General features: G+C 35.4%; 1 protein-coding gene across 1 annotated transcript; it reads right to left on the bottom strand.

The window, feature by feature from the left end:
• Positions 1–732: 732 nt before the first annotated feature.
• Positions 733–24,854, bottom strand: LOC149423908 (DNA repair protein complementing XP-C cells homolog). Its single transcript, XM_089632184.1, has 10 exons — positions 24,262–24,854; positions 23,965–24,179; positions 22,664–22,925; positions 16,374–18,500; positions 15,577–15,875; positions 12,078–12,319; positions 8,988–9,210; positions 5,563–5,731; positions 4,717–4,871; positions 733–1,737 (listed from the first exon to the last, which is right to left on the bottom strand). Exons 1-10 carry the CDS (start codon positions 24,668–24,670, stop codon positions 1,483–1,485), a joined length of 4,356 nt encoding a protein of 1,451 aa, XP_089488310.1. The 5' UTR covers positions 24,671–24,854; the 3' UTR covers positions 733–1,482.
• Between the last annotated feature and the right edge of the window lie 274 nt (positions 24,855–25,128).

Here is a 25,128-nt window from a genome sequence, read left to right as displayed (position 1 = left end):
ACGGAATTTTTTTATCCACTGTTTTTTTTTTAAACTGTTACCGGCACAAAGCACTCTTTTCAGGGTGAAATGCCTAAAACAAAAAAAAAAAAAGTTTTTTTCTTCTTGAGATGTTAATAATAGTATCCATTCAACAAGATGAGTAAATAAAATACTACGTTTGATTGAAAAGCATTTGTTATTGTATATTTTCTTTGAAAAGTACTAGTTTTGGTAGTAAAACTTCTTTGGTTAATCAACATAACTATAGTATCTTATAAATATAAATATAGAATCAAAGATAACTATAAATAACTATAACAATACTATAAAAATGTAACACCGACTACGAGGTCGGGTGTGACGTACCCTAACAACCTTTAGGCACGCGTATCTCCGCGCGACACTAAACAATACATCTCGCCCCCCACTCCCTTATCTCCAGCTACTATGACATCGGGATTTGCATGGCGACATTAACATTAAATAATCTGCATTTAAAAACTTCTCGGTCATGACATACCCGACTCTTTCACGCCGGGTTAAAATCATCTTAGGCGATTCACCTTTTCTTGTAACATATGTAATCAAGCGAAATCGCGCACTGTTACACAGATGGTGATGAGGTTGAAAAACACTGACAACATTTTTGATTAGTGCAAAAAAAACATTGTCAAAGTGCAGGTTTTGTTTTATTTTGTTATTTAACACACCTTATTTAATATCACAGCTTATGATTGTTATAATAATTAACTTGGCGATAATTTACATAGATATTTGATATATAATTTTTAAAAATTTTCAACGTGATTGAAAAAAATACATAATTTTGACTTGTTATCAACAGATTCGTATTTACATGTAACATTTTTAGCAAGAGAATGATTGAGCAATCAAAATAATTGATTAGATACAATTAACGCAGAAAACATTTGAACAAAGATTACACTTGCCTATTTAATAGCTATTAATGTGAAAATTAAAATTATAACATAATGAGGTAACACAACACAGAACACAGAACAAAAAACAAAATCACATACTTTACGAACAGGAGGATAATCCCACATTATATAATATATTATACTGTGTTAAAAATGAAATAAACATGTACAAATACAAATATGGAAAAAAATTTGCTACCAAAGTTTTCGCATTACATGCAAGTAAATGATTTGTAATTAAAAACAAGAATTTTTACAAAAAATAACTTAAAAAATGAAACATAACTGTGCCAGCAGATTCCAGGTATAAGAAACAGATGATGAAAACAAATAAATAGCAGAATGTATCCAACGTTTATAGAAAACATGTGCTTATAATCGGGGATATAGAATTGTAGAGGACCATCTTGTAAAGATAGAAAGATTCGAGCCTTTGTAATCCTAAAACTCAATGACATTATAATATGTATGCACAAGCAATAAAATTAAAATAACTAAACACTGTTCGAGTAACCTCGCTACTCTGAGGTAGGTGATGTGTAGATTTGATGATTTAGTATTAATCCGATTCCGAAGATCGTTCCGCTGACCTCCGTTTCTTGGCCAGAAACCGTGGCCCCTTGGGCCTCTTCTTGGCTTTGGAGCCCCCGGGCTCGATGGGCTCCGGGTTCTGGTTCTGCGGCAGTTCGGAGGCAAAGTCGTAGCGGGCCTTGAGGCGCTCCCGGATGAAGAGGCCGCGGATAATTCGTCGCCAGTTGCCGTACACTCGCTTGTCGATCTTTTCGCGGGCGCGGGCTTCGGCTTCTTCTTGTTCCTAAAGAAAGAAATCTTAAATAAAGCAGTATTTAGAACAAGTGAGCAATAAAGTAAAAATTGGTTTCGCAAACAAGGCTAAGCACAATTTCCACACAAAAGTTTTCTCAATTAAAGTCATTGTATTTTCATGTATTATCTCTGCTAAGCTTTAATAATAATAAGAGTTTATTCCAGAATGTATGCAGGGGTAGTGCAATGCAATACATTCCATATTTAAAAATAACAGACAAATAATAATAATAAGAGTTTATTCCAGAATGTATGCAGGGGTAGTGCAATGCAATACATTCCATATTTCGTCTCCAGAGGGATTCCATTAGAGGGGACTCCATTCTGACAGCCATGGCAGTGATGATAGTGTTGTTTGATTGGCGTAGTCTGCGCCATAATTTTTCCATGTGGTGGCGGAGAAGCGCTCTGAAAGAGTGCAATCGTCCCTCCAGGAGCATTTCCGTAGCACTGCAGTATCTCGGTAGGCGGAATAGTTGCCGATAAGCATTATTGTAAGCAACTTTTAGCTTATGCCATTGGGATGCAGTGTAATCTAACCACAGTTCTGACGTGTACAGCGAAGTGCAGAATGCGTTGAGCAGTATCCTTTTGACTTTTGTACTGCAAAAGTGAAAACGCGTTGACAGCGTACATGCTCTAACGGATATAGCTCTTCTTTGTCTTTCCATATCCTCAATGTCTTTCAAGTCGTCTGTGATAATATGTCCCAGGTATTTGACGCTACGACTAACATCCATTTTCCTTCCGTCTGGCCAAAGTGAAGGTGTTTGCATGATTTACCCGGCGTTGATGGGGATTACCTTAGGAGATAGACATATCATCACGGACTTTTCTGTAGGTCTTTTTAAGATATACAATTCCGTAGTACATTATTCTGATATATCTCAGAGGTTTAGCCAGCGTTATCAATGTAGTGCCTGAACATATATTTTTACGTCTTGATTATGAAACATCGATTTTTCTCTACTTGCTATAAATATAATATGCATGTATTATATGGTGACCGGATAACTCAATAAAATGACAATTTAACACACCTATAAAAAGTGTAATAAAGTTATGAAAAGTGATGAAACAAAAACTAGGTTAAATAGGTTACATATGTAGTTTTTGTTTCATCAGTTTTAATAACTTTATATCACCTTTTAAAGGTGTGTTGAATTGTCACTTTGAAGAGTTATCATGGAACCGTATTATATATGTAAACCTTGCGGAAAAAATTATCTAAATGGTAGTGAAAACCCAATCGAAATCCATTGCGTAGTTCCTTGATTTAGGGAGGGTAAAAAGTGAAGATATGTTGATCAATAGATAATCTCATTATAAAAAATTATAAAAAAATATATATGTACATTATTGTCAAAACACTGATACATAATTTTTTAAAGTCCATACAATACAAAAACACATATTTATCACCTCTGAACACAATTGTCAATTCTGTATTAATCTGTACTTTATTTATCAATGCTATCGTTTATTTTCTAATCATCCAACTATATTATAAACTTATAAACTACCCTTCCCATTTTTTCTACCTTATAACTCCTGTGGTGATCTGTCTTTTTATTACTACTATCTGGCTGTTATTTACTTTACCGGTTTTGTTTTATATTAAGTGCTAAATTATAATATGAACTAAACTTGTCAATTTGACTGGCCTAAAACAGGATCCATTCCTAGTTGGCTAGTCAAAGTTTCCGCATGTTTTATTGTATGATTTTTATGTGAAGTAAATTTATTATTATTATTATTAGTTTAGAAGAACTAAGCGCACAAACAAGAGACGCGGATAGCAACTTTATTTTATACTATTTAGAGATACTCATTGAACATGGCAACCTGTTTTAGTGTTATTAAGTCTTTGAATTAGTTCATCATTGTATATATTGAAGAGTGCTGGAGACATGCCTCCTCCTTGCCTTACGACATTTTTTAAATAAAATGGGTTGGAAAACTCGCCAGAACATTTCATCACATTTTTTTGATGTATGCGCCAAAATGAAAGAATCTCTATTATATCTTCTGAAACTGCTCTTTTCCTACGTTTTACCCAGAGTTTATTGTGACAAACAAGATCAAACGCTTTGCTTAGATCTAGAAAGCAGGTATAGATTGGTGTTTTCCTTAGTTTAAAAAAGCTGATGGTTTCTTTTAAAGAATTTATTACATTGAACTCTCAGAGATTATTATTATTTAGTGAGCAGGCAGCATTCAGCTGATCCACTAATATTTCACAATGAGTTTAACAATAATTGAGTTTTAAATTTTAATCCCTTTTTCTCTCCAAATAAAAATCCAATCGAGCTTATGGATTTATATTAGTAGCATGGATGACATGTTGTGAAAGTGTGTTCCGTGCTTCCACTACTCCATTTGCAAGGAAGTGTTTTCTAGGATTGGATTCAAAAAGTGTTTTGTTTGAGACGTCCACCGAGATTTTCATTTGCGTTGGTGGTGAAGATTTCTTGTATACCTTTTTGGTACAATAGTGGCACTGACAACAGAGTTTATTTACAATAATGCACAATAATAAAGTAAACAATATTGGTGTACGCATTCCAAGATGTCAAATAATAAAAACTGCAACCAAGTCATCTGGAACAAGGTCTTTAGGTAGAATAAGACTGTGCTATATGGACATTTTGCTGGCTGACTTATAGACAGAGAGATAGGAAAATCTGGGAGCTAGATTATAAGAGCTGTGTAACCTTCCAATGGTCAGGAGTAATTTAATTACCATTTTTAGTGGCAGAGGGGTCGACTAGAAACTTCAATAAATAAAAGGTTATTTTTGTTAAAGCCATCACATGGTCTTAATAAAGTGACATTTTTATTATCTTCAGCTAACTTAGTAGAGGAAATACAAAATGAATAGCCAAAGTCGACATTGCAATTTCAGTGCTTCATGGACATGATTCTTCAACACTGCAAATGCAGGGGTAGAGCCCCATGATGACATTACCTGTTCCCAAGCCTCAATGATCTGGTCCTTGAACTCCTCGCAGACCACAAAGCCGTCATACACCGGGTGCGACCAGCCCGAGTGGTGGTCGAAGCCGGTCATAGCCGAGGCGCAGTCGATGCCCAGCTTGCGGGCCACCTTGTTGAGGCCCGGCACTGCAACCAAATAAAACAAAATATATATTTTTCAATTTGTTTGAAAAAACAATTTATTGAGAAATAGTGTATAATTCATGACTTGATTTTAATTAGCACCATGACCATGGTTTTTGGGTTGTTAAAAAATAAAAAAATTACTCCAACCAAAAAAATATTGATAACGATGAACAGCTCCACCTCTAATCAACATGCCGATCATCTGTCAATATTATCTGCATTTAAACTCTTATTTTGCTATTAAAGTACACAATATATCTTCAATTTACTAATGAGATGCGGCCTTTCTTTAACCCCTCAGGCCTCTGGCATGTTCTGTTAGAAGGTCAGAGTATTTCTACTTTGCAATAAAATCCGAATAAAAGAAATACTTTGAATGTATCTGAAAGTTAAAAACTACAAAAATGTTTTTGAAATGTGATGAAATACGCTATGACACCTTTATGTGCTGTTCCCAAAAGCGAACAAGTTAGCCAGAGGGGTTAAGATTATAATATTCATAGCTGCTTTTATGTGTGAACAAAACGACAGGGTGGACTATCTACTGATGGACTGAATTTGTTATTGAATTTTAAGGAAATATTTTCCTTTATTTTGGCACATGTAATACTCCTACATAGATATAGACATTTCTACTTCATTATTCTATGTATGTATAATATTAATATGAATATAAATTAACATAACTTACATTGTAAATGGACAGTTCCTTTGGGCAGCATGCACATCTTGAAGAGTTCCACGTTTCCGTATGGATTTCTGGGCACCATTCCATTCTCCGCCTGCGGAGGGACATAGTCTTCCACCTGCCACGGTCCAAAGATCTCCAGCGGGATGTTCTTCATTATAGTGCGTGTTGCCTGGAAAATTAAACACAATACATACTAGACAATAAATTAAAATCCTTTGTTTCATAACATTGGTTGCTAACCTAACAAAGATTAACGACATGTTAATTTTTTTTTCTAGATACTGCTCTATAATTTTACTCTTGTAATATTTTGACACTTAAAAAAATAAGATGCTTACAAAAAAAAAAAGTGACGTAATTTACAATTCACACACAAAACCATGTATGTACAATGTGACCTCAGAAGGGGGACCCCAGTAATGTCACATTCTTTTCACCAGTTGTAAGGGATAATGTTTTCTTTTAATGAATAAAGAATGTTCCATTCAGCGCTCTGTCTCACTTACACTCGCCTGACACCATAGATCTCCATCCTATTTGAATTACATAAACACAGTTTTGTATTGGAAATTCAGGCCTTAATTGAGCACAGAAACAAACCGGGCGCTTATCGGGAAGTTACCATCTTATGGGATCCACCCAACCCTGCATAGTTGGATTGCGGACTTTCTGAGGGGAAGAACAATTCAAACCGTGGTTGACGGCTCTTCTTCCTCACCGCACCAAATCAATGCGGGGGTGCCACAAGGATCTGTGCTGTCTCCGACGCTGTTTTTATTGCACACCAACGATCTCGTTGAATGTGCACCAATTCACTGCTACGCTGATGACAGCACCGTTCACGAGGGTTATCTTTTTGACAAGCCCCCTTCCACCTATGATGTCCGAACAGCTCGTGAAGTTTTGAAGCAAAAAATTGACCACCACCTCGAGATGGTTCGTGCCTGGGGTAAGGCCAACTTGGTCAGTTTAAACGTCTCAAAAACCCAAGCGTGTCTGATTTCGGCAAAGATGGAGATCAATGACTGTCTGGTGCAATTTGATGGGAGCACTCTCCCCAATAAAGACTCCATTGAAATGCTTGGAGTTACTATATCAGACCAGCTCAAGTATCGGGGATCCATAGAAGCCCGAGTAAATCAGGCCTCCAAAAAGTTGGGCGTCTTGTACAGGGCTAGGAGATTCTTCAACAGTGACCAGCTGCTGACCCTGTACAAGTCTCAAGTCCGCCCAACTATTGAATTTGGGAGCCACCTTTGGGCTGGTGCCCCAAAATACTTAATAAACCTGCTTGAATCTGTGCAAAGGAGAGCGATCCGTCTGATTGACAATCCGTTGTTAACAGACCGATTGCCTTCTCTAATGCATAGACGCAATGTAGGCATGCTGTGTCTGTTCTACAGGTATTTCAATGGAGCCTGCTCCAAGGAGCTAGCAGCATTGATTCCTGATGCACCGGTGCACATGCGCGAAACTCGACGGACACGAACTGAACACCCGTTCACGGTTGACGTTGGCTTCATGAGAACGGGCCGTTTTTACGACTCGTTTTTGTGTAAGTCGGCTCGTATGTGGAACAAGCTACCGGCATCTGTTTTTCCTCCCTCCTATAATCCGAGCCTCTTCAAGGCCCGCATTAACAAATCCCTTCCTACAGCCCCTACCTTATTCCGCCTCACAACGCCGCCCAACCGGGTGGTGACATAGTTCCCCTGTCTGTACACTGCACAGGCAGGGACACTCTTGTGAGATGTCACATAAAAAAAAAAAAAATAAAAATAAAAATAAAAATAAAAAATAAAATAAAATAAATAAAAACACATTTCATGTGTTATTCTTTATTCTATGGTTGCACATTTACAGTAAAACTAACTAACCAACCATCCCGATGTTTCGCCCCAGGGGTTGGCAGAGAGGACGGACCGCCAAACAACTCGATCTTGGCACACACTCCTTACCTCGTTCACATTAATACATCGTCTCATTCACATTCTACTCTTCTATTATACTGACTCTTGACATGGGTGGACTCCCGTCGAAGTATTTGATTCACTTGATCGTGCCATGTCTTCCTCGGGCATCCCTGACTTCTTCTAACATTCACATTTGCATCATATATTCTCCTTACACTCCTTTCTTTGTTCATTCGCTCTACATGCCCAATGAATCTTTTATTTAATTCAAATAAATGACTGAGCTTAGCAGTCCTCGAGCACTTTGCATTTCGTCTGTCTGTAAATTTGTTTGTGCGTTCCATGTCCGGTCAACCTGTCAAGATGGTAGCCGTGTTGGATAGTACATTTTTAGCAATAATGGGCAATTTATCTTGTATGATTAATTTTCTCCTATTCCGCTTCACTCTTAATACGCAATATTTCACTTTCAAATAAATGGATTTAGCTTTATTAATTCAAAACATGATATATTATGTCGGGGGAGACGGAAATATATGCACTTTTAATTTTAATTTAGTTTATTAAGTCACTTACGCGATATGTCAATTAGTATGCGGCGCCGCCGAAAGCGACTATGTTCATATCAAGAGTTGGATTATATTCATAATATCGTAATTCATACCTACAAAATATTTCATAGACACTGCTGCCAATCAAAAAAAAATTAGTATTGCCATATAAAATAAATAATATCATCGTGTATAATTAATCCATATTAATATGTAAGTCAATGTATTATTTATGACAAATAATCAACATATAATTAAATAAAATAACCCGAATAACAAACAAATAGAATAAAATGTGATTAAACGTATTCCGTTTAGGTAGTTTAGGTTAGGTTAGGTTAGAACATGGAAAATAGGTATTAGAATTAAATCACAAACTAGTCTATACAAACCTAGCGTGGCCCACATACTATTTGAAAACTGGTATGTAACTCTAAAGGGGACGCGAGCAGGCGTTATTAAAGGGGCATTTTTTTGCTATAGAAAATAACAGTTAGATTAGGTTAGGTTATATATATTAATTTAATATTTTAAAGATTTTATTTTCTTTAACTGAATTTGTTCGCAGGTAGGTACTGTACCTAAGCCGCGCACTGGCTAGGTATATAACTAGTTGTGGTATTTCCGGCAAATGTCACATTATTTTGTTTCTTTGAAATCTCGTGTGACATATCGCGTAAGTGACTTAATAAACGATATCAAAATTAAAAGTGCGTATATTTCCGTCTCCCTAGACATAATAAATCATGTTTTGAATTAATAAAGCTAAATCTATTTATTTGAAAGTGAAATATTGCGTATTAAGAGTGAAGCGGAATTCGTAACCTTTACCCTTGTATGTTTACCAGTATGCTAACCGATCTATTAAAACTATTTTGTTATATAAATAGCGCTGGAGGCACTCATTAATTTTGCAGTAATGGCTGAGAAGAGTGGCGAATACTGTAAGTAGTTTCCTCACCTTGTCCCACTTGAGGCACGTCACAATCTTGTAGGGTTCTTCAGCCGGCCGCACCACCTTGGCCTCCTTGAACCACAACTCGCGCGAGTGGCACACGTGTACGCAGTCCCGCGCGTACACCGCCTCCTTCTTCACAAAGCCAAGCGTCATTGCGTCTGGCGGGTAGATCACCTCGAATTTCAGCAAGTGGCGCTTCAGGGCGTATAGGGGGTGATTTTTGTAGCTGAAAGTAGTGACAAATTAGGAATGTGTTCTGTTAAGACGAGACAATACCCTAAAATAAAGCTAGAATCTTAACGATGTAAGTGAAGCAGGCCCTTCGGAATTGTTATTAGAGTGTTATGTGGCGTTAATATTAATGTATATATTTTGGCTCATAATAAAACAATGTAATTTTGGATGTGATGTGAACATTCTAAAATTCAAAATTATATCATTCTTAACCACTCAGAACATTAGAACGTCAAAAGACGTAAATATGATAATAGCGGTCAAGACATTAGAACGTCTTTTCACGTAAACGCGCGAGATTTTACAAAAATCGATTTATTTCCATCACTAGTATACGGATTGTCATGATTTAAAAAACAGAGTATCGATAATGAATAACGCTACGCGTCTGTATTCAAGAATATCTATGGAAAGTAGAGGTGCATTATCTAAGCCGATTGGATCTGTCATCTTGTTCGTTCATAATTTATTGCGTTTCTAAATAATTTATTAAAAATATTTTAGTTTGGACGGTTAATATTTTGAGGTGACTAATAGTTTTTAATTATATTTCTTCAATATATAAAGTGTTATTTCTTTATGATACTCAGAAAAAAGTACATTTTTCACGGCTTTGAAATAATGCTAAGCGATTCTTGCATATTTTTGACGTTTTCATAAAATGTATATTTAGAAACGCAAATATTTACGTATTACAACATAATGCGATAGTGGATTTCATAATCTTTCCAAAACATTTTTTAGAATGAGGCTACGTTTCCCAAAACGTGAGTTATTAAGCTTTTAGCAAAACTCGAAAATAACACAAAAATTATTACGTTTTGACAGTTCTCAAAGGAACACATAGTATAAAAATGTCTTTGTCTGAGAGGTTAATTCTTTCAGTGATGGGAGGTGTTAATGGTCATCATAGTTTCTCAACCGTTGCAATTGAATTTTTATTTTTATTCTTAAATTTTCAGTACATAATTTGATTTTTAATTTTAAGAGAATAGAAAAACGTTTTTTTCTCTCTCTTATGTCATATAATAAAACAAACAAACAAAAAATTTCTTTTACAAAGGGAGTTTTATTATATTTTCCACCTATAATTTAATTTCCACAGTAAAAAGAAGTCATTTGAGGCATTCCTGTAAATAAATACATCACCGTGACTTGTGAAAATCAGTATTATGACATTTGACACAGAATTTTATAACGTGTTTTTCACACATAAAATAAATATGTTAGCAAGTGACGAGACAACAAGCCAGAATAATATTAATATATAAAAAATCAGCCTATGTAGGTTTGTGTAGTTGTAGTAGTAATTTGTACTTATTAGTGCCAGCAGTGTTTAGAGAGTTATTTGAATGGTAGAAGAGGTCAGGGACGCCCGAGGAATACTTAACGCAATTTCTCTGCACCGGAATAACATACGGAGTCGAATTAAAGCCGAGGTAATGTAGTTTTTTAACAGTAACATTGTGGTAACTTCAAGCTGAATTAATCATATTCATAAACGTAAGAATAATAGTATTTCCAGTCAAAATGTACTTTCAAAACGTGCATTAATGTGCAATTCCATATTAGACTATGGTTCCTTAGGTTGGGGAGGTTGTGCTAAAACCATACTCGATCCCTTAGCTAAATCCCAGAAATCGCTTATAAGAGTCATACTGAAAAAACCTTTCAGGTACCCCAGCAATTCATTGTTCGCAGAGTTTCGTGTTCTTGATGTAAGACAATTATACATGAGGAAAATCTTATTACATACTCAAAAACAGAGGCACTACTTAGCTTCCGTAAACCACTGTCATAATACAAGACATGCAAAAAAAAACCCAACAGTTCCGCCCACCACTTCCTCATCTTTAGCACAGAGACAATTCTCATACTTAGGCCCTAAACTGCTCAATCTCATACCTGATGCATGGAAGGCAAAGAGTACTAATATTCTGCGTATGCAGGTAAACAATTGGCTTCTGGTCTTGGGGAGAGCTGAATGCGAGAATATGCTAAAAAACAGTAATTGAATTGTAAATTTTGTTTTTCTTTACATTCTTCTTTACATTTTAATTTATATTGGTATTATATTAGCATTACAGGAACTGTATTTTTACATAAAGAAAGTTCGAAAATTGCTCAATTCTTCGTGATATTTTTCCTTAAAGGAAAAGTTCCTTCTTTACTTTCATTTTTTATTTTTTTTTTATTTTTCATTTCCTTGTTTTATCTTTTAATATTTCTTTAGTTTATTATATCAGCTAAACAATAGTATAAAAAAAAAAAATGTCGTGGTATAACTGAAAGTATACTAGATTATGAATATACATTTGTATTGTTTATTGTTGTTGTTATACGCCCATAGGGGCTTTTACATAGATTATAAATAAGTTTTACATAAGTTATCGAGTTAGAATTTATACTAAGAGTTATAAAAGTGAAGAATTTTAAAAAAAAATATACAAGTAGTTTTTGAAGAATATGGCGTAAAGAAACATTTTAAACAACATAATATTTAACAATAACAAAGAATTAATGTATTACTTTACCAACAGAATTTCTTCAATTCAGTTTCATTTTCAAATTCATTTTCTTGTTTTTATCTATTAATATTTCTTTAGTTTATTATGTCAGCTAAACAATAGTAAAATATATAGTGGTATAACTGAAAGTATTCTAGAATATGAATATACATATGTATTATTTTAACAACAGAATAGTCAACACTATAATTTACATGTAAAAACATTATCATATTGGAATGTCCTAAAACGGGCAATCGCCTAGTTGGACATTTTAAGTTCATTAATTGTATTATGTAATATTTACAAACAAACAATAAATAAAAATAAATAAAAACATCAGTCAACTCACTCTAAAATAGCAACAGGCAGCGGCGCATCTAACTGCATCCTCTCCAGCTGCTTATCCTCCTGTGTCTCCCTCATGCTGCGAGGAGCGAGCCACGGCTGCAGACCCTCGGAGTACCAGGCAGGGTCAGCCCTCAGCTTGCGGGTGGTGGTGTTCCAGTGCGGCACGTAGCGCCGCGTCACATCCTTTAGGTAACCTGCCGCGTCCCAGGAGACTATGTAGGTCACGGGGTGAGTGGCGCGTGTCTGCAATGAGGTCATAATAATGTAGAAAAAGAAGAAATTCATTGATCATGATAAGAGTATGATGGTTGAGAGAAATCAAATAAATCATAAAGTGTAAACTACACTACCGTTACCTTTTTGAGTGAAAACGTCTTTTATTCGTCACGGCATAATTTAATGAGAAAATAAAAGTCACATTTCCATGAATATATTTATTTGGTTTTGGCGAATCTTTCAATGACATTAAATTGAGCAGAGGGTAGGGAAATACACGGTGTCAGGAAACTTGTAGTACAAGCGGGAAACTGGTGAATCTACATCACATTTGGAGTCGATTTTGTAGAATAATTTTTTTTGATTTGAGTTTTCGTTTTTGAGTAAATCGAGTCAGAAGTTGTTTTTTTTTTTGATCAAATTCTTATAAATTATTACTAAAGATCAAAGTACCCAACTAATTAAAACTATTTAAAAGTAAAACAAATAAAGAAACCCGGATTTAAAGCATTATTTTGAAATCACCCTTCATTTAATCCGGTGTAATCATAAAATATTTCTGCTCTAAAGGGTTAAAACATCTGTTGTTTTGAATTGCATACCTATCTCTGACATATTCGCAAAATATAGCTTTCTCTTGTTTTCTGGGTTCAACTAACATATGAAGGAAAGAGACGCACGATAAGCAGATGTCACATTTCTGTTAAATCGTAAGTAGGTACTAGGTAGGTCAGTTTTGTTGTATGGGTCGCCGCACGTGGCTGTATTCATGTGATTGTTTACGAAGTTTTCTTAATTTAAACATAAAAGCGAATTGTGGTCGAAATTTTTTCTGTTTTAATACGGGTTATTATTGTTTTGATAGTGAATCGATGCGTTCGATGTGTTTGAAAACAGTTGTACATTTTTAATGTTTTGATTTTGAGACTTATCATCCAGCCTTCAACGAGGTAAAAGTTAACTCCGACATGATTCAAATAGTGCGATAATCAATCATCAGACGGACCCAACTGTGCTTGGAAGTTAACGGTGAACATTTATGTGACGTGTTTGTGTGTTTGAATTGGAGATCGGAACATCGCTACATATTGTGAGTAGGTACCTACCTATGGTAATAATAATATCTACCCGTTGCGTCGGCGTCTCAGATCGAATGACGAAAAAATTTTAACCCTGACATAGCCGAAAAATATTTTTTTTTGGTTTTTTTTTTTTGTTTTTTTTTATGAAAATGCTCAAATCAAAAAACTTTATATTTATTTGGGTTCCCCATGTGGTTCTCGCTTGTACTACGAGTTTCCGGACACCGTGTATAATTCATATTATCTGAAACTGGCAATTTTATAATACATATTATGTAAACTGTCACCCGGCACAATTTTTCACTCAACAACTTTAATATTATTCTGCTCAGCTTACTTTTTAGATCACCTCAAGATCTACACGACGACGTACGAATAACACATTTAAACCTTTCCATTGTGGAGTTGTGACTGATTTTTTTGGTTGCGCCGAGTGAATTTCAAGGCTCTTATCTGACCCCTCTCCCCGCTTGATGACGTAAGCGTAACACAATAAACAACTGATAATGGTCTATTTTTAGAATATTCACTCCATTTGGCGCCACAACCCTTGGGCCACGAGATACATTTGGCGACATCAAAAGCGTTTGATCGCTAACTTGACGGGACCTTAGTATAGGAACCTTTAAAAAAAAATGTTGAACATTAAAAAGTGTTGTACTGCTCCTATTTCTGCTACCGAAATGCATAAATTGTTCTTCAAATCAAACAATTTACGCTATTGGAAAAACATGGAAACCCTCTCGTAAGGGTTTTCAAGGGATCAGAACAAATTATTCTTGGGGTTCAAGAAATACTTAGCCATTTTTAAAATCTATGAGTCATTAAGAAACTGAAAAAAACGAAACTTTTCTGGGGAGTTAAAGATGTGGGACCTTTATATAATATGCAGGTGTTACTGTGTATGTTTAATTTATGAGAGCATCTTTTGCAGTATTTTTTAGGTTAACATAATATATTATTTGTGTAGCAAAGAGCTACTAGAATATTCGGGAATGTTTGCCCATGCAAAACGCATTGTATTAGAACCTACTAGCCAAACATCATAGGTACTACGCATCTACCTACTCACTGGATTATTCTCGATGCATTCGAGCCTATATAAAAACGGCAAGCGTGAAGGTACTTAGTCAGTCAGTCAGTCAGTCAGTCAGTCAGTAATAAATGAGTACCCTGCGAGCCCTGTGCTGCCCTGTTGCCAACCAGCCGGCCCTCGTGCCATGCCCAACTTCCTACCTCACCGCGCCGCTACAAGCTATGGGCCCATTACGCCCGGCGTTGCTCGGATCTTAAAGGAGTGGCTATGGATAATGATCAACTCTACAGGATTATGATAAGCGCCTTGGCCCATCCGCTAAACAGGTCAATCATACCTTCGGCTATCTTGCTTCACACTGGAGTACCTGGAAGACTTAACGTCATCCCCAGTGCTGAACGCATCCACAAGTTTGGTCTCCACCAACGCGGTGTCAAGCCACCGACTTCATCGCCTCGAACATTCCACCGCCGTCAACGTCGCTTATGCCTGGTGTTGATCTTCAACATGGAGGATTCGCCATTGACAATATCCACCGACGCGGTGTTGATCTTCGGCCTGGGAAATTCAACATCGATCTACATCTACCAACTACGTGAGCATCGGTCTGGAGCCAACTCACAGCTCTGTGACCTCAACAACCTCTTTCATTGTATCCTTACCACATAACCAAATTTGTTAAAAAAAATACACACAATGAGCTTATTTGCTAGTAAAAAAATTTAAACGTACACATTAAAAATTCTGTTTTGAATCCATTCGGTTGAGTAGTTACAATCCTCGGCTGTGAATCTGTTGGTCGCAGGTTCAAATGCAGGCAGGCACAACTAAATTATATTTGATTAATTTAAAAATTATTCAAAATAATATATTAAAGTATATTTGTGCCTGGAACATGAGTGGTAGATACATTCAGTATTACTCTGATGAAAGACTAGTATTTAGAATCGAAACATTGCTTGAAATGGCTTTAGCAGTGTTTGGTGACCAAATCTGAATAGCCAGGCACTTCCCACCTTCCTCTTCACTATCTCCTTTCCCTCCCCACTATCTTCAACATATCCCAAATGGAGATGCCAGTCTCACTAGCCCCAGACGGTTGGGAGCAGTAGCGCCTCTCTCTGTGTAAAAAAAATTAAAAATTGATGTGTATTTAAATTACTTACATAAATTTCTCGAGAGCAATGCACCTGCGCCTTCACCACATCCACGGAAATCCACTGCTCCTCCTCTTCCACGTAAACCTCGCACCACACGTCCACTCCTCGCTTCTTGGCTCCGTCGGTGGGCTGGTCATCATCGCTGGAGAGCACCCGCCTGTCCGGTATGTTCTTCAGGCCGGGTCGCTTCTTGCTCTTGGGCTTAAAGTCGGCATCACTGCCGCGGGAGTCTTTGCGTCTTCGCCCCCTTGGGACTTCTTCTATTTCCATGTTGTCGCTGTCATCTGAAGAATGTTGTATTTTGCCTAGCAATGAAAAAGAAACTATTAGATTAACCTCCTGTTCGCCAGCAATCCAAGGAAAGGATACTATTAAAAAAATCATCTGTCTGAATATAACTAGCTAATTTGGGGAAACTACTTATGGTAGTATGTAATATTTTTATAAATACATAAACGCCGGTATTATTTACAAAAACATAATTTTGCAAAACAACAACAAATATATTACGAAAATAGAATCAGCATACAGCGAAAATTTTGCATTGGCGATCAAGAATTTAAGATTAAATTACTTGCCGTGGCTTTCCTAACATCAAAACTTAACGATGAGGATGATCACAGCCTGAGATCAGATTTATCTGCTGAGAGAGAAAATAAGTTAATCACCACATTTGAATACATAAATGTATACAAAAACCAAAAACTATATTATTTATAAGTTTATTATTCATAGATGTAAAAAAAATCTGTTCTCCTAAATCAGTTTTCCTAAATAAATAAATGAATTGAAAAATTTCTCACCTTTCACCAACTTGGATTTTGCTTGCGCCTTGCTCTCTCTGATCCGATCCTTGACAAGTGAAACTATATCTTTAGTGACATCAACACCGCTTCTAACTCTACTGCTGGTTCCTGGTAGGGACTTGTTCAGCAGGTCTCTGTGGCTGACCCTCTTGTCCGCAGACTTGGACAGCCCTTCTGGAGGCTTCTTCAGATTGGCTGCTTTTTCAGGAGAGCTGAAGTATCTACTAACTTCTGCAGGAACGGTGCATCTAGATATTCTTTGAGTGCCTTTTGATTGGCTTCCAGGATTATCATTACCCTTTTGTTTACTTGAACTCGGAGAAGCATTTGAAGATCTTTTTTTTGGAGGTGCTTTAGTCTTGCTTTGTGATGGTTTTGGAATTGAATTTGCAACAGCGGCTGATTTTCTTTTATTAGGCAATGATTTAGTAACTACACTGTTATCAGAAACAGATGATTTTGTAGTACCACCGTGATCAGAAACTGGTCTGGTTCGGCTTCTGGTTGATATTGCTGCATTATGTTCTTCAACAGACTGTGTTTCCTTAATTTTTTCGGGTAAAGAAGTTTTCTTGACAATTTTTCCTTTTGTCACAACCGGAGTTGCTGTTTTAGAAGTTGTTACTTTGGAAGTTGTTGCCTTAGGAGTTATTGCCTTTGTAGTCGTATTTACTTTGTTCTGTACATCTAAATCATCATTCATATCCTTATTTGTAGTCAAGACTGCTTTTTTAACTACTCTCGCCCTTTTAGAGCAGGACACAGTTTCCGTATCTGAATTAGGAGACTCGCTTTTCCTGACAACCTTGGGAACATTCAAAACATCTTTTTGTGTTAGTGTTTGTTCAGTCTTCTTAGTCCTTAGACTAGCTCTGGATCCCTTTTCATCCAAGTTTTTAGTTTTGGCTGCTGAAGAAGATTTTCGACCTGTTGAAGATGTTGCAGCTTGTGCATTATTATTCACTTTTGCAGTTCCAGCATTTTTTACAGGAGACACATCCAGAAAATTTTTCAATGCACTTGAGAAATCTCTTTTTTTTTCCGATGCTTTAAGAAAAGGTGGATTACCTAGTGAGATTGTAGATTCATTAAAAATAGATGAAGGTTCGACTTTGATTTTGGACACAGATGGAGGACTTTTTAAACTTAAATTCCTATGACTTATCCTTTTTTCAACTTTAGACTCTTCCTCTAATGTGTTCTGCATAATTTGATCCCAGTACGACACGGTACTAGAGGAGCAAGAAGCTTTGGGTGAGGCAGATTCTGTTTTGGATGATTGTGTTGTATTAGTTTTCTTTAATGCCAGAGACTTTTTGCTGTGTGCTTGTCGGGTCCCACGACGGTTACTTTTAGGTAAATCTCGATCATCCAATCCATCCAATTGTGAAATGTCTTCAAATAATTCACCTTTTGAAGCATTTTTAGACTTACTAACGGGTTTAGCAGTTGCTGAAGACGTTATTCCTTTCTTATTTTTATTGGCAGTACTAGTGGCTGGTGTGTTCTCAAAGTGCTTTGACGTCTTCCCATCTTTACCAATTCCTTTTTTGGGAGGATCTTTGTTCTTGACTGCAAGTGAACACAGTTCTGTATCAGGTGGCCTTAGTGGAACCACCCTGAATGAAAACACTACCCTACACTTAACTCCTAGGGCTCTCAACATGCTGGCAAATATAAGAGTGAGATTCTTCTTGCTCGTTGCAGTTTTTTTACCAATCTGTTGAAGCAATGCAAGTTCTAATGGACGTTTGTTTGGTTTGTATTTGAACTCGGCCTTGTCTTCTTTGAGGTTCATGGCTTCATTGTACCATTTTGTGATTTGTTCTACGTATTTGATGTCGATACGAGCACTGGGATAGCATTGCTCCGAGGGAATGAGTGACAACGCTGCAGCCATGATGTTTTGATTGTTAACAATATTATTGACAAAGTTTCCATGTCCGAGCCAGCAGAGGACATGGACTTTGTGCGTGAAGACCTGGTACTCCTTCTTCACTCGGTTCATGCGGCGTTTCAGCATCATCTCGAGATCCAGCTGCTTGTTCTTGGCTTTGGGGCGGTTGGTAGGCAAGTCCAGAACCAGCTGGATGCCTCCCTTTGGAATGGAAGATTTTGCTTCTCCTGTAATGAAAATATAAAAATTCTAAAATGTATTTAAAACAATTTTATTTTTATTTTTTATTTATTACACACTTTACAAATATAAGGCAAAAAAGTCCGGATAAACTGTTTTTTAGCAGTTTGTCTAACAGGTTCTTTACATTGTACATCTTATTATGGTGAGTTTACAGTTACATTTTTACAATTATTTATAAAACAAAAAAATTAAAAATTTTCAGAAATATAGCAAAAGAAAATTGTGAAAAAAATAAAATAACAATTTTAAAAGTCTTTAGAATAATATATCATTGTAAACTAATGCAAATTAATTCTTTCAGTAAGCTAAGTCTTCAGTAAGTTCACCAATTTTTTGTTTTGGGCACAGTTTTTAATTTCAGCAGGTAACATTATCAAAACAACTGTGAATCGTATAGTTTAATGTTCTTTGTCCATATTTATTTGTATGCTTAGGAACAATAAGTCCTTCATTAAAGTTAAAATGAGTATTACGATTGTGTTCTAGCCTGTTTATATATAAGGGGTTATTTATGTGCTGAAATATAATTTTGCACCACAGAACTAAAATGAGTATTACGATTGTGTTCTAGCCTGTTTATACACGGTGTCCGGAAACTCGTAGTACAAGCGGGAAACTGGAGAATCTACACCACATGGGGAACCCAAAAAAACATAAAGTTTTTTGATTTGAGCATTTTCAAAAAAAAAAAAAAAAACCAAAAAAAAATATTTTTCGGCTATTTTAGGGTTAAAGTTTTTTCTGGTGTTTAGGGTTGAATAACAGATGTTTTAACCCTGCAGAGCAGAAATATTTTATGATTACACCGGGTTAAATGAAGGGTGATTTCAAAATAATGCTTCAAATCCGAGTTTCTTCATTTGTTTTACTTTCAAATAGTTTTAATTAGTTGGGTACTTTGATCTTCAGTAATAATTTATAAGAATTTGATTAAAAAAATAAAAAAAAAAATAAAAAAAAATCAACTTCAAACTCGATTTACTCGATAACGAAACCTCAAATAAAAAAAAAATATACTACAAAATCGACTCCAAATGTGATGTAGATTCACCAGTTTCCCGCTTGTACTACGAGTTTCCGGACACCCTGTATATAAGGGGTTATTTATGTGCTGAAATATAATTTTGCACCACAGAACTAAAATGAGTATTACGATTGTGTTCTAGCCTGTTTATATATAAGGGGTTATTTATGTGCTGAAATATAATTTTGCACCACAGAACTGCTCTCACTGAAATAATTTTGAGACTGATAGAAGTATGGAATATTATGCCTTTCTTTGTATAAATTTTTTTCAGCTAATAATTTAAAACAAATGAATTTTGCACGGATTGAACATGGTCGATATTAGTTTTACAGGAAAATCCCCAAGCTGTTATTCCATACCGTATAACAGATTCAGCTAGAGATAAATAAATTATTCGAAGTGTGCAGATTGGAATAAAAAAAATTAGTTTATACAATCTGCTTACAATTGAGTCGTGTAATTTCTATACCCGCTATATCAACTTTCATTGATTTGGAGAAAACCGCAAAAAACTGTCACATCTCTAGCGTACATAAGTAAATGCATTACAATTTTTTATATAATGAATTGGAGTAATAAAATTTCGAAAAGCATTTATTTTTCTATATATGTCTAGCAATAATTAAGTAATTTCGATAAATAAAATGGATATAGCGGATTTTGATATTCACTTCGTGATTTTGAAAGTCAACTGAGCCGACATGGCGGGTTTAGAAACTCACGCGTAGATCATTTTGACACACGAGCGTGGCGTCAGAGCGGCGGCCATATTGTATTTTGGCAAAATAACTGCTTGCGATTCGTTGAATCCGATATAGCGGGTTTTGATAGTAACTTTCTGTATGATATAGCGGATTTGGTTTCTCACTCGCAGTTTTAACATGGTTTTTGGTCGCGATAAGGAGGGTTTTGAAACTCAATTTTAGGCTCCTCTTGTTGCTCGCAAAAATGTGAACAAGATGTCATACTCAGATCATTTTGTCAAAAAATCGGATATAGCGGGTATAGAAATTATAGGATTCAATTGATCTTAGTCATGCACAAACTTTGTTTATTTGTATATCCCACTTGAAAAAGCAATCAATATTGACACCTAAATAAACATATTCTTGAACTAGTTCACATGTACACATTGCAGGAATACCAGTAAAGATTGATTTAAAAGAAAATACAAAGGATATGCTAGATTGGTGGCAAAATTAATCAAAACATAGGAGGTATATTATCTGGTCCACCACTTTTGCCTTGATCCTGTAGTTTTAGTTCAGTCAAGATATCATTATATTCTATGTGAACAAGAGATAAATTAAGATTATGATCAGTAACAAAATTTTATCTAGGATTAAAAAAATTGGAATATCACAGTCATAAACATTTTTAAAGAACTCGGCGAAAAGGTCAACGATACTTTGACTGTCAGTGGCTTTTTTGCCTGCATATTTCAAGTTGGTAGGTATACCCAGATTGTTATTTTTCGTTGATTTTGCATAGTTTCAAAAATACTTTACACTATTGTTTATTGAGTTTTCAACATTATTAATAAAAGAATTATAGCATATTTTTGAGAAGATTTTACAATTCAATGTAATTTGATAAAGATCTCTCTTCTTTATATTTCTTATGGAAATCCTTTTTAAAAGCAATTAACCCATTGGCCTCAAACGACGCCGTCCCGGCGTGTGTACGGCGGTGTGTCTTAAAATCAAACGACGCCGTCCCGGCGGGTCTGATGTCTGTCGGCTTAAAAACGAAAAAGGGATACATTATTGACATCTGTGTTAAAATTTTTAAATGCCAATCGCTCTGTAGATAATTAAGCATTTATTTCGTAGTAATTGGCAGGACTCCGTTGATACAATTTTTTCCTGGTATTTACGAATGAAATTTTGTTATATTTCAGCTTCATTGAATTATTTCAAAATGGCGTGTGGTTCGGGAATTGACAAGCTTGTTCGTAAAACGCATGGTGGGCGGCTAACAAGAGCCCAAATGGCAAAAAATATATATTATGGTAATAAGTATGATTAATGTACAACTTTTCTTATTCCAATTATAAAAAATGAAGAAAAAAAATTGGTTTTTGAAAAAAAAAATTTTCATATCCTCTTTTAATCATATTATTATTTTTTTTCTAAACAATGCATACATTTTTTACATACCTTGATTCAATGCACAAGTAAATTAAATAAGATTGTTTTGTTTGCATGTTTAGTTTAAAAGTTATGTACGATTTAGAACACCACTGCACTTAAAACTTTTGGTACAAAATTAATTCGGATGTGAAGGACAATTTTTTAGCCAAACAATTCGGATGCCAATGGGTTAATTGAACTAAATCTTTAGTGAACCATCTCGGATACTTAGATTCATTAAAATGAGTGAGTGGGATAAAATTATAAATGATTCATCCAGCAAAGCATAAAATGATTCCACATTTTGACTAATATCACCTTCTTTGAAATGACCAGTCTACCTTGTGGAGGCAATCATATCTTGGATAATTAGCATTTTTGAAATTAAACGTAGGAGTTGTAAGTTTTCGATTGACTTCTTTGGTGTAAAGGATGAGAATAGTTAGTGGAGGATGGTGGTTGTCTATTGGAAGAATATACTCTAATGATCTATTAAAAATTATATCAACCTCATTCGAGAAAACTAAATCAAGTACACAATCATTGATATAAAATACGTTATCAAATTGGGTTAAATTAAAAACTAAAGACATATCCAAGATACTCATTCGCAAGCAGTTAATGGTGGTGGGAATAAAACACGTGGTGGGAATAGCTGCCGATATGAGAGGCTGCCCTATACCAACTAAAGAACGGTAAAGACGTTGTAATGGCAAAACAGCATATTCAAAGGGATTGTCCTTTTTTATGTCCTGGGAGAATGCTGTATTTTAAGATGCAATGTTCTGTTGTTATAGAAGTTTTTTTCAGTTACATAAGTAACCACAATAAACAAATAAAAGTAAGTTTTTATGATGTGGCTCGACGAATGGAATTGATTGAGCATAGTAAAGCAAAAGTGTCGTATCTATAATAAATATCTACAGATACAGCATTTTGCCATAACTCAAATGCAATAAGAGGAAAAATCATGGCCAAAATAACCAACCTTTAACTTCTTCCAAGTCTTCCACATCAGAGTCTCCACTGTCCTCCGCTTCCGAAGAAGACCCCGGCACCTTCTCCAACGGTTCCGTCTCCCCCATGGCCAGCAGCTCATGGATGTTAAACGCTTCTTCCGTTTTCTTCGAGTCCGAGTACCTCTTGTTGTAAGACTCGAGGCTCTCTTTGGCATCAGTCAACTTTTTTGCCTGTTCTTGGAGGTGGGAGAAGTTCAACTTTTTGGATGGTGTGCCTTCGCCTTTTTTCCCCTGAATACATAAACATTGAACAGAAAAAGGAAAATAAATGTTATTACCATAAAGCTTTAAAAAATCCATGAAATTTTTTATTTTTATTTTATTTTATACAAATTATCCCATATAATACTGTTTTAATTTATACTATATACTACAGGTCCATTAAAAGCATTTGCTTGTGGATGGAAGAGGAGTGTACATTTGCGAAAAAATAATATAACTTGGTTACAAAGTAAAAAATAATTACGAAATTAAAAACAATACAAATTGTTGTATTTCAAATAAAGAAAAAAAAAGTATGTATATTATGGAGGATAAGTAGAGTATTGTGGGATAATTTGTGAAATTTTCAAGTAAAACTAGGGGAATCAGTTTTTTTGCTAATGATTTCCCTAAAATATTTTTTTTATATAGTTCAATATTTGTTTTTTATCATTAATGTTTCTGATTTCTTCTGGTAATTTATTAAAGATATGTTTTCCTTTTTTATCTCTCAAGATATTATCTTATTTAAACATTAAAAAAACAAGATTTTTTATCAGTGAAGGGTCAAATTGTAGTCAACTATGTCACAAGCTACATGTCGCAACCCCAAGTAAACTACCGATGTGCTACTTTTTAAAACTGGTTTCCGTACACGGCGCTACCCGAATTACACTGGACCGGATCATTTTTTTAAGTGCAGCCGTGGAATTAATACAATGTCAAGTGACTCTAATATATATTTTTACTAGGAGACAATAATATATTTTTGTTTATATTTGCAAGCTTAAAAAACGATCTAAAGAAGGTTTTGGATTCACCAATAAAATTAAAAAAATGTTAATTGTAGGGCTTTCGTCGCTGCCAAGGAACTACATGAGAATGATGTCAAAAGGACTTCTTTTTCCAACCTCAATCCAAGTGGCCTTATTAAATAATCCCACGTCGCTATTATTTGCACAATAAAATGTATTTTAAAAACTTTAATATGGAAGTCTCTGAGTTTCCTAATGTAAAGACATGATTTAATCAAATGTAAATACTACAAATTTGTGAATCAAAAATTTACTTGTGTTTCTGTTTCCACATCTTCCATTTCACTATCGGTCCCCGAATCGCTGAGACGTGCCTCATCTTTGACAGCCTTTTCAACTGTAACTTCTTCGTCTTTCTTCTTATTTTTTGATATTTCATCTTCTGGTTCATTTTTCAGGACAAAGGTCTTGAACGGTAGAGGGTCCTTAGAAGTGGATGCTTTTGTTTCACTGTCGCTGTCATCAGTATCTAGACGAGGAGAAATCGTTTAATAGTACAAATACAGCCAAAAAACATTTGTAGGTATCAATTCTATATTCCATTTACTTACCGCTCTCTGACAGATTCAAGAAAGTTGGCAACAACTTCTCAGTATCCGTTAAAAGTTTGACATTAAACGGAATTTCTGGATCAGAGGGCGAATCACCTGGTGAATTGAGCTTGTCGCCTACAGATTTGAGATTCTTTTTGATGGTTGCCATTGAAATCCCACTTTTGTGTGGCATTTTAGGAACGGTGGGTTTCTGGCGAAATATTGAAGTTTTCTTAATGATGGGCCTTTTTGGTAACTCTTCTTCAAAGTCGTCCTCAGAAATGACGGGAGAATCGTCATCATCTTGCGCATCTTTGGGAATAGAAGCTTCTGATCCTGAATCTTCAAAATCTCCACCGCTCTCAGATTCGTCACTATCTTTATATTTGGGCGCATTTTTTTGTGGACGTTTCCCTCGGGTCGGCATTTTAACTCAGAATGCGCAATTTGGTGATGATAGATATTTTTTGATAGTAAATGTAAAATGTTTATTGATGGAAATAGAAATTCCTCTGTACATGTTCTATAAAACCTAAAATATTATTGCCATGGTTATTTAAATTATTTAAAGCCCGCGAAACTGTCACAACCGAAAAACACGATTTCCATAGACTAAATCAACATGTTAAAACTTGAACCACTTGAACAAATTATGATTTCATAGCATAGACAAATAATATTTTAATTATAATGTTACCAGCGTAAACTTAAAGCAGAAAGTACCTAAATACCGGAATGAATAACCTTCGGTGATTCATTGTGACGCATTAGGCTTAAAAATTAAAAATCGTTAGAACTTTTTCTACACCCTAAAAAATAAACTTATCTTTGCTATCTCACACTTTCAACTTGGTTTCCTTCACAATAATTCACTCTCTTTATTTT

This window comes from Hesperophylax consimilis, chromosome 5 (assembly GCF_061612785.1).
Source record: "Hesperophylax consimilis isolate HC1 chromosome 5, BYU_Hcon_1.0, whole genome shotgun sequence".
In the NCBI taxonomy this organism is placed as follows: Eukaryota; Metazoa; Arthropoda; class Insecta; order Trichoptera; family Limnephilidae; genus Hesperophylax; species Hesperophylax consimilis.
Note: the sequence above shows the minus strand (reverse complement) of the source record. Positions and strands in the feature narration are given on the sequence as shown.

Excerpts from the sequence above, each read along its gene's own strand:
- LOC149423908 (XM_089632184.1), bottom strand. The coding sequence starts at position 24,670 with ATGCCGACCCGAGGGAAACGTCCACAAAAAAATGCGCCCAAATATAAA. Across the intron at positions 12,320-15,576 it reads ATTGCTCTCGAGAAATTTAT|ACACGCGCCACTCACCCCGT; the intron begins GTAAGTAATTTA and ends ACCTCATTGCAG. Across the intron at positions 5,732-8,987 it reads CGTGCCTCAAGTGGGACAAG|GCAACACGCACTATAATGAA; the intron begins GTGAGGAAACTA and ends TTAATTTTCCAG.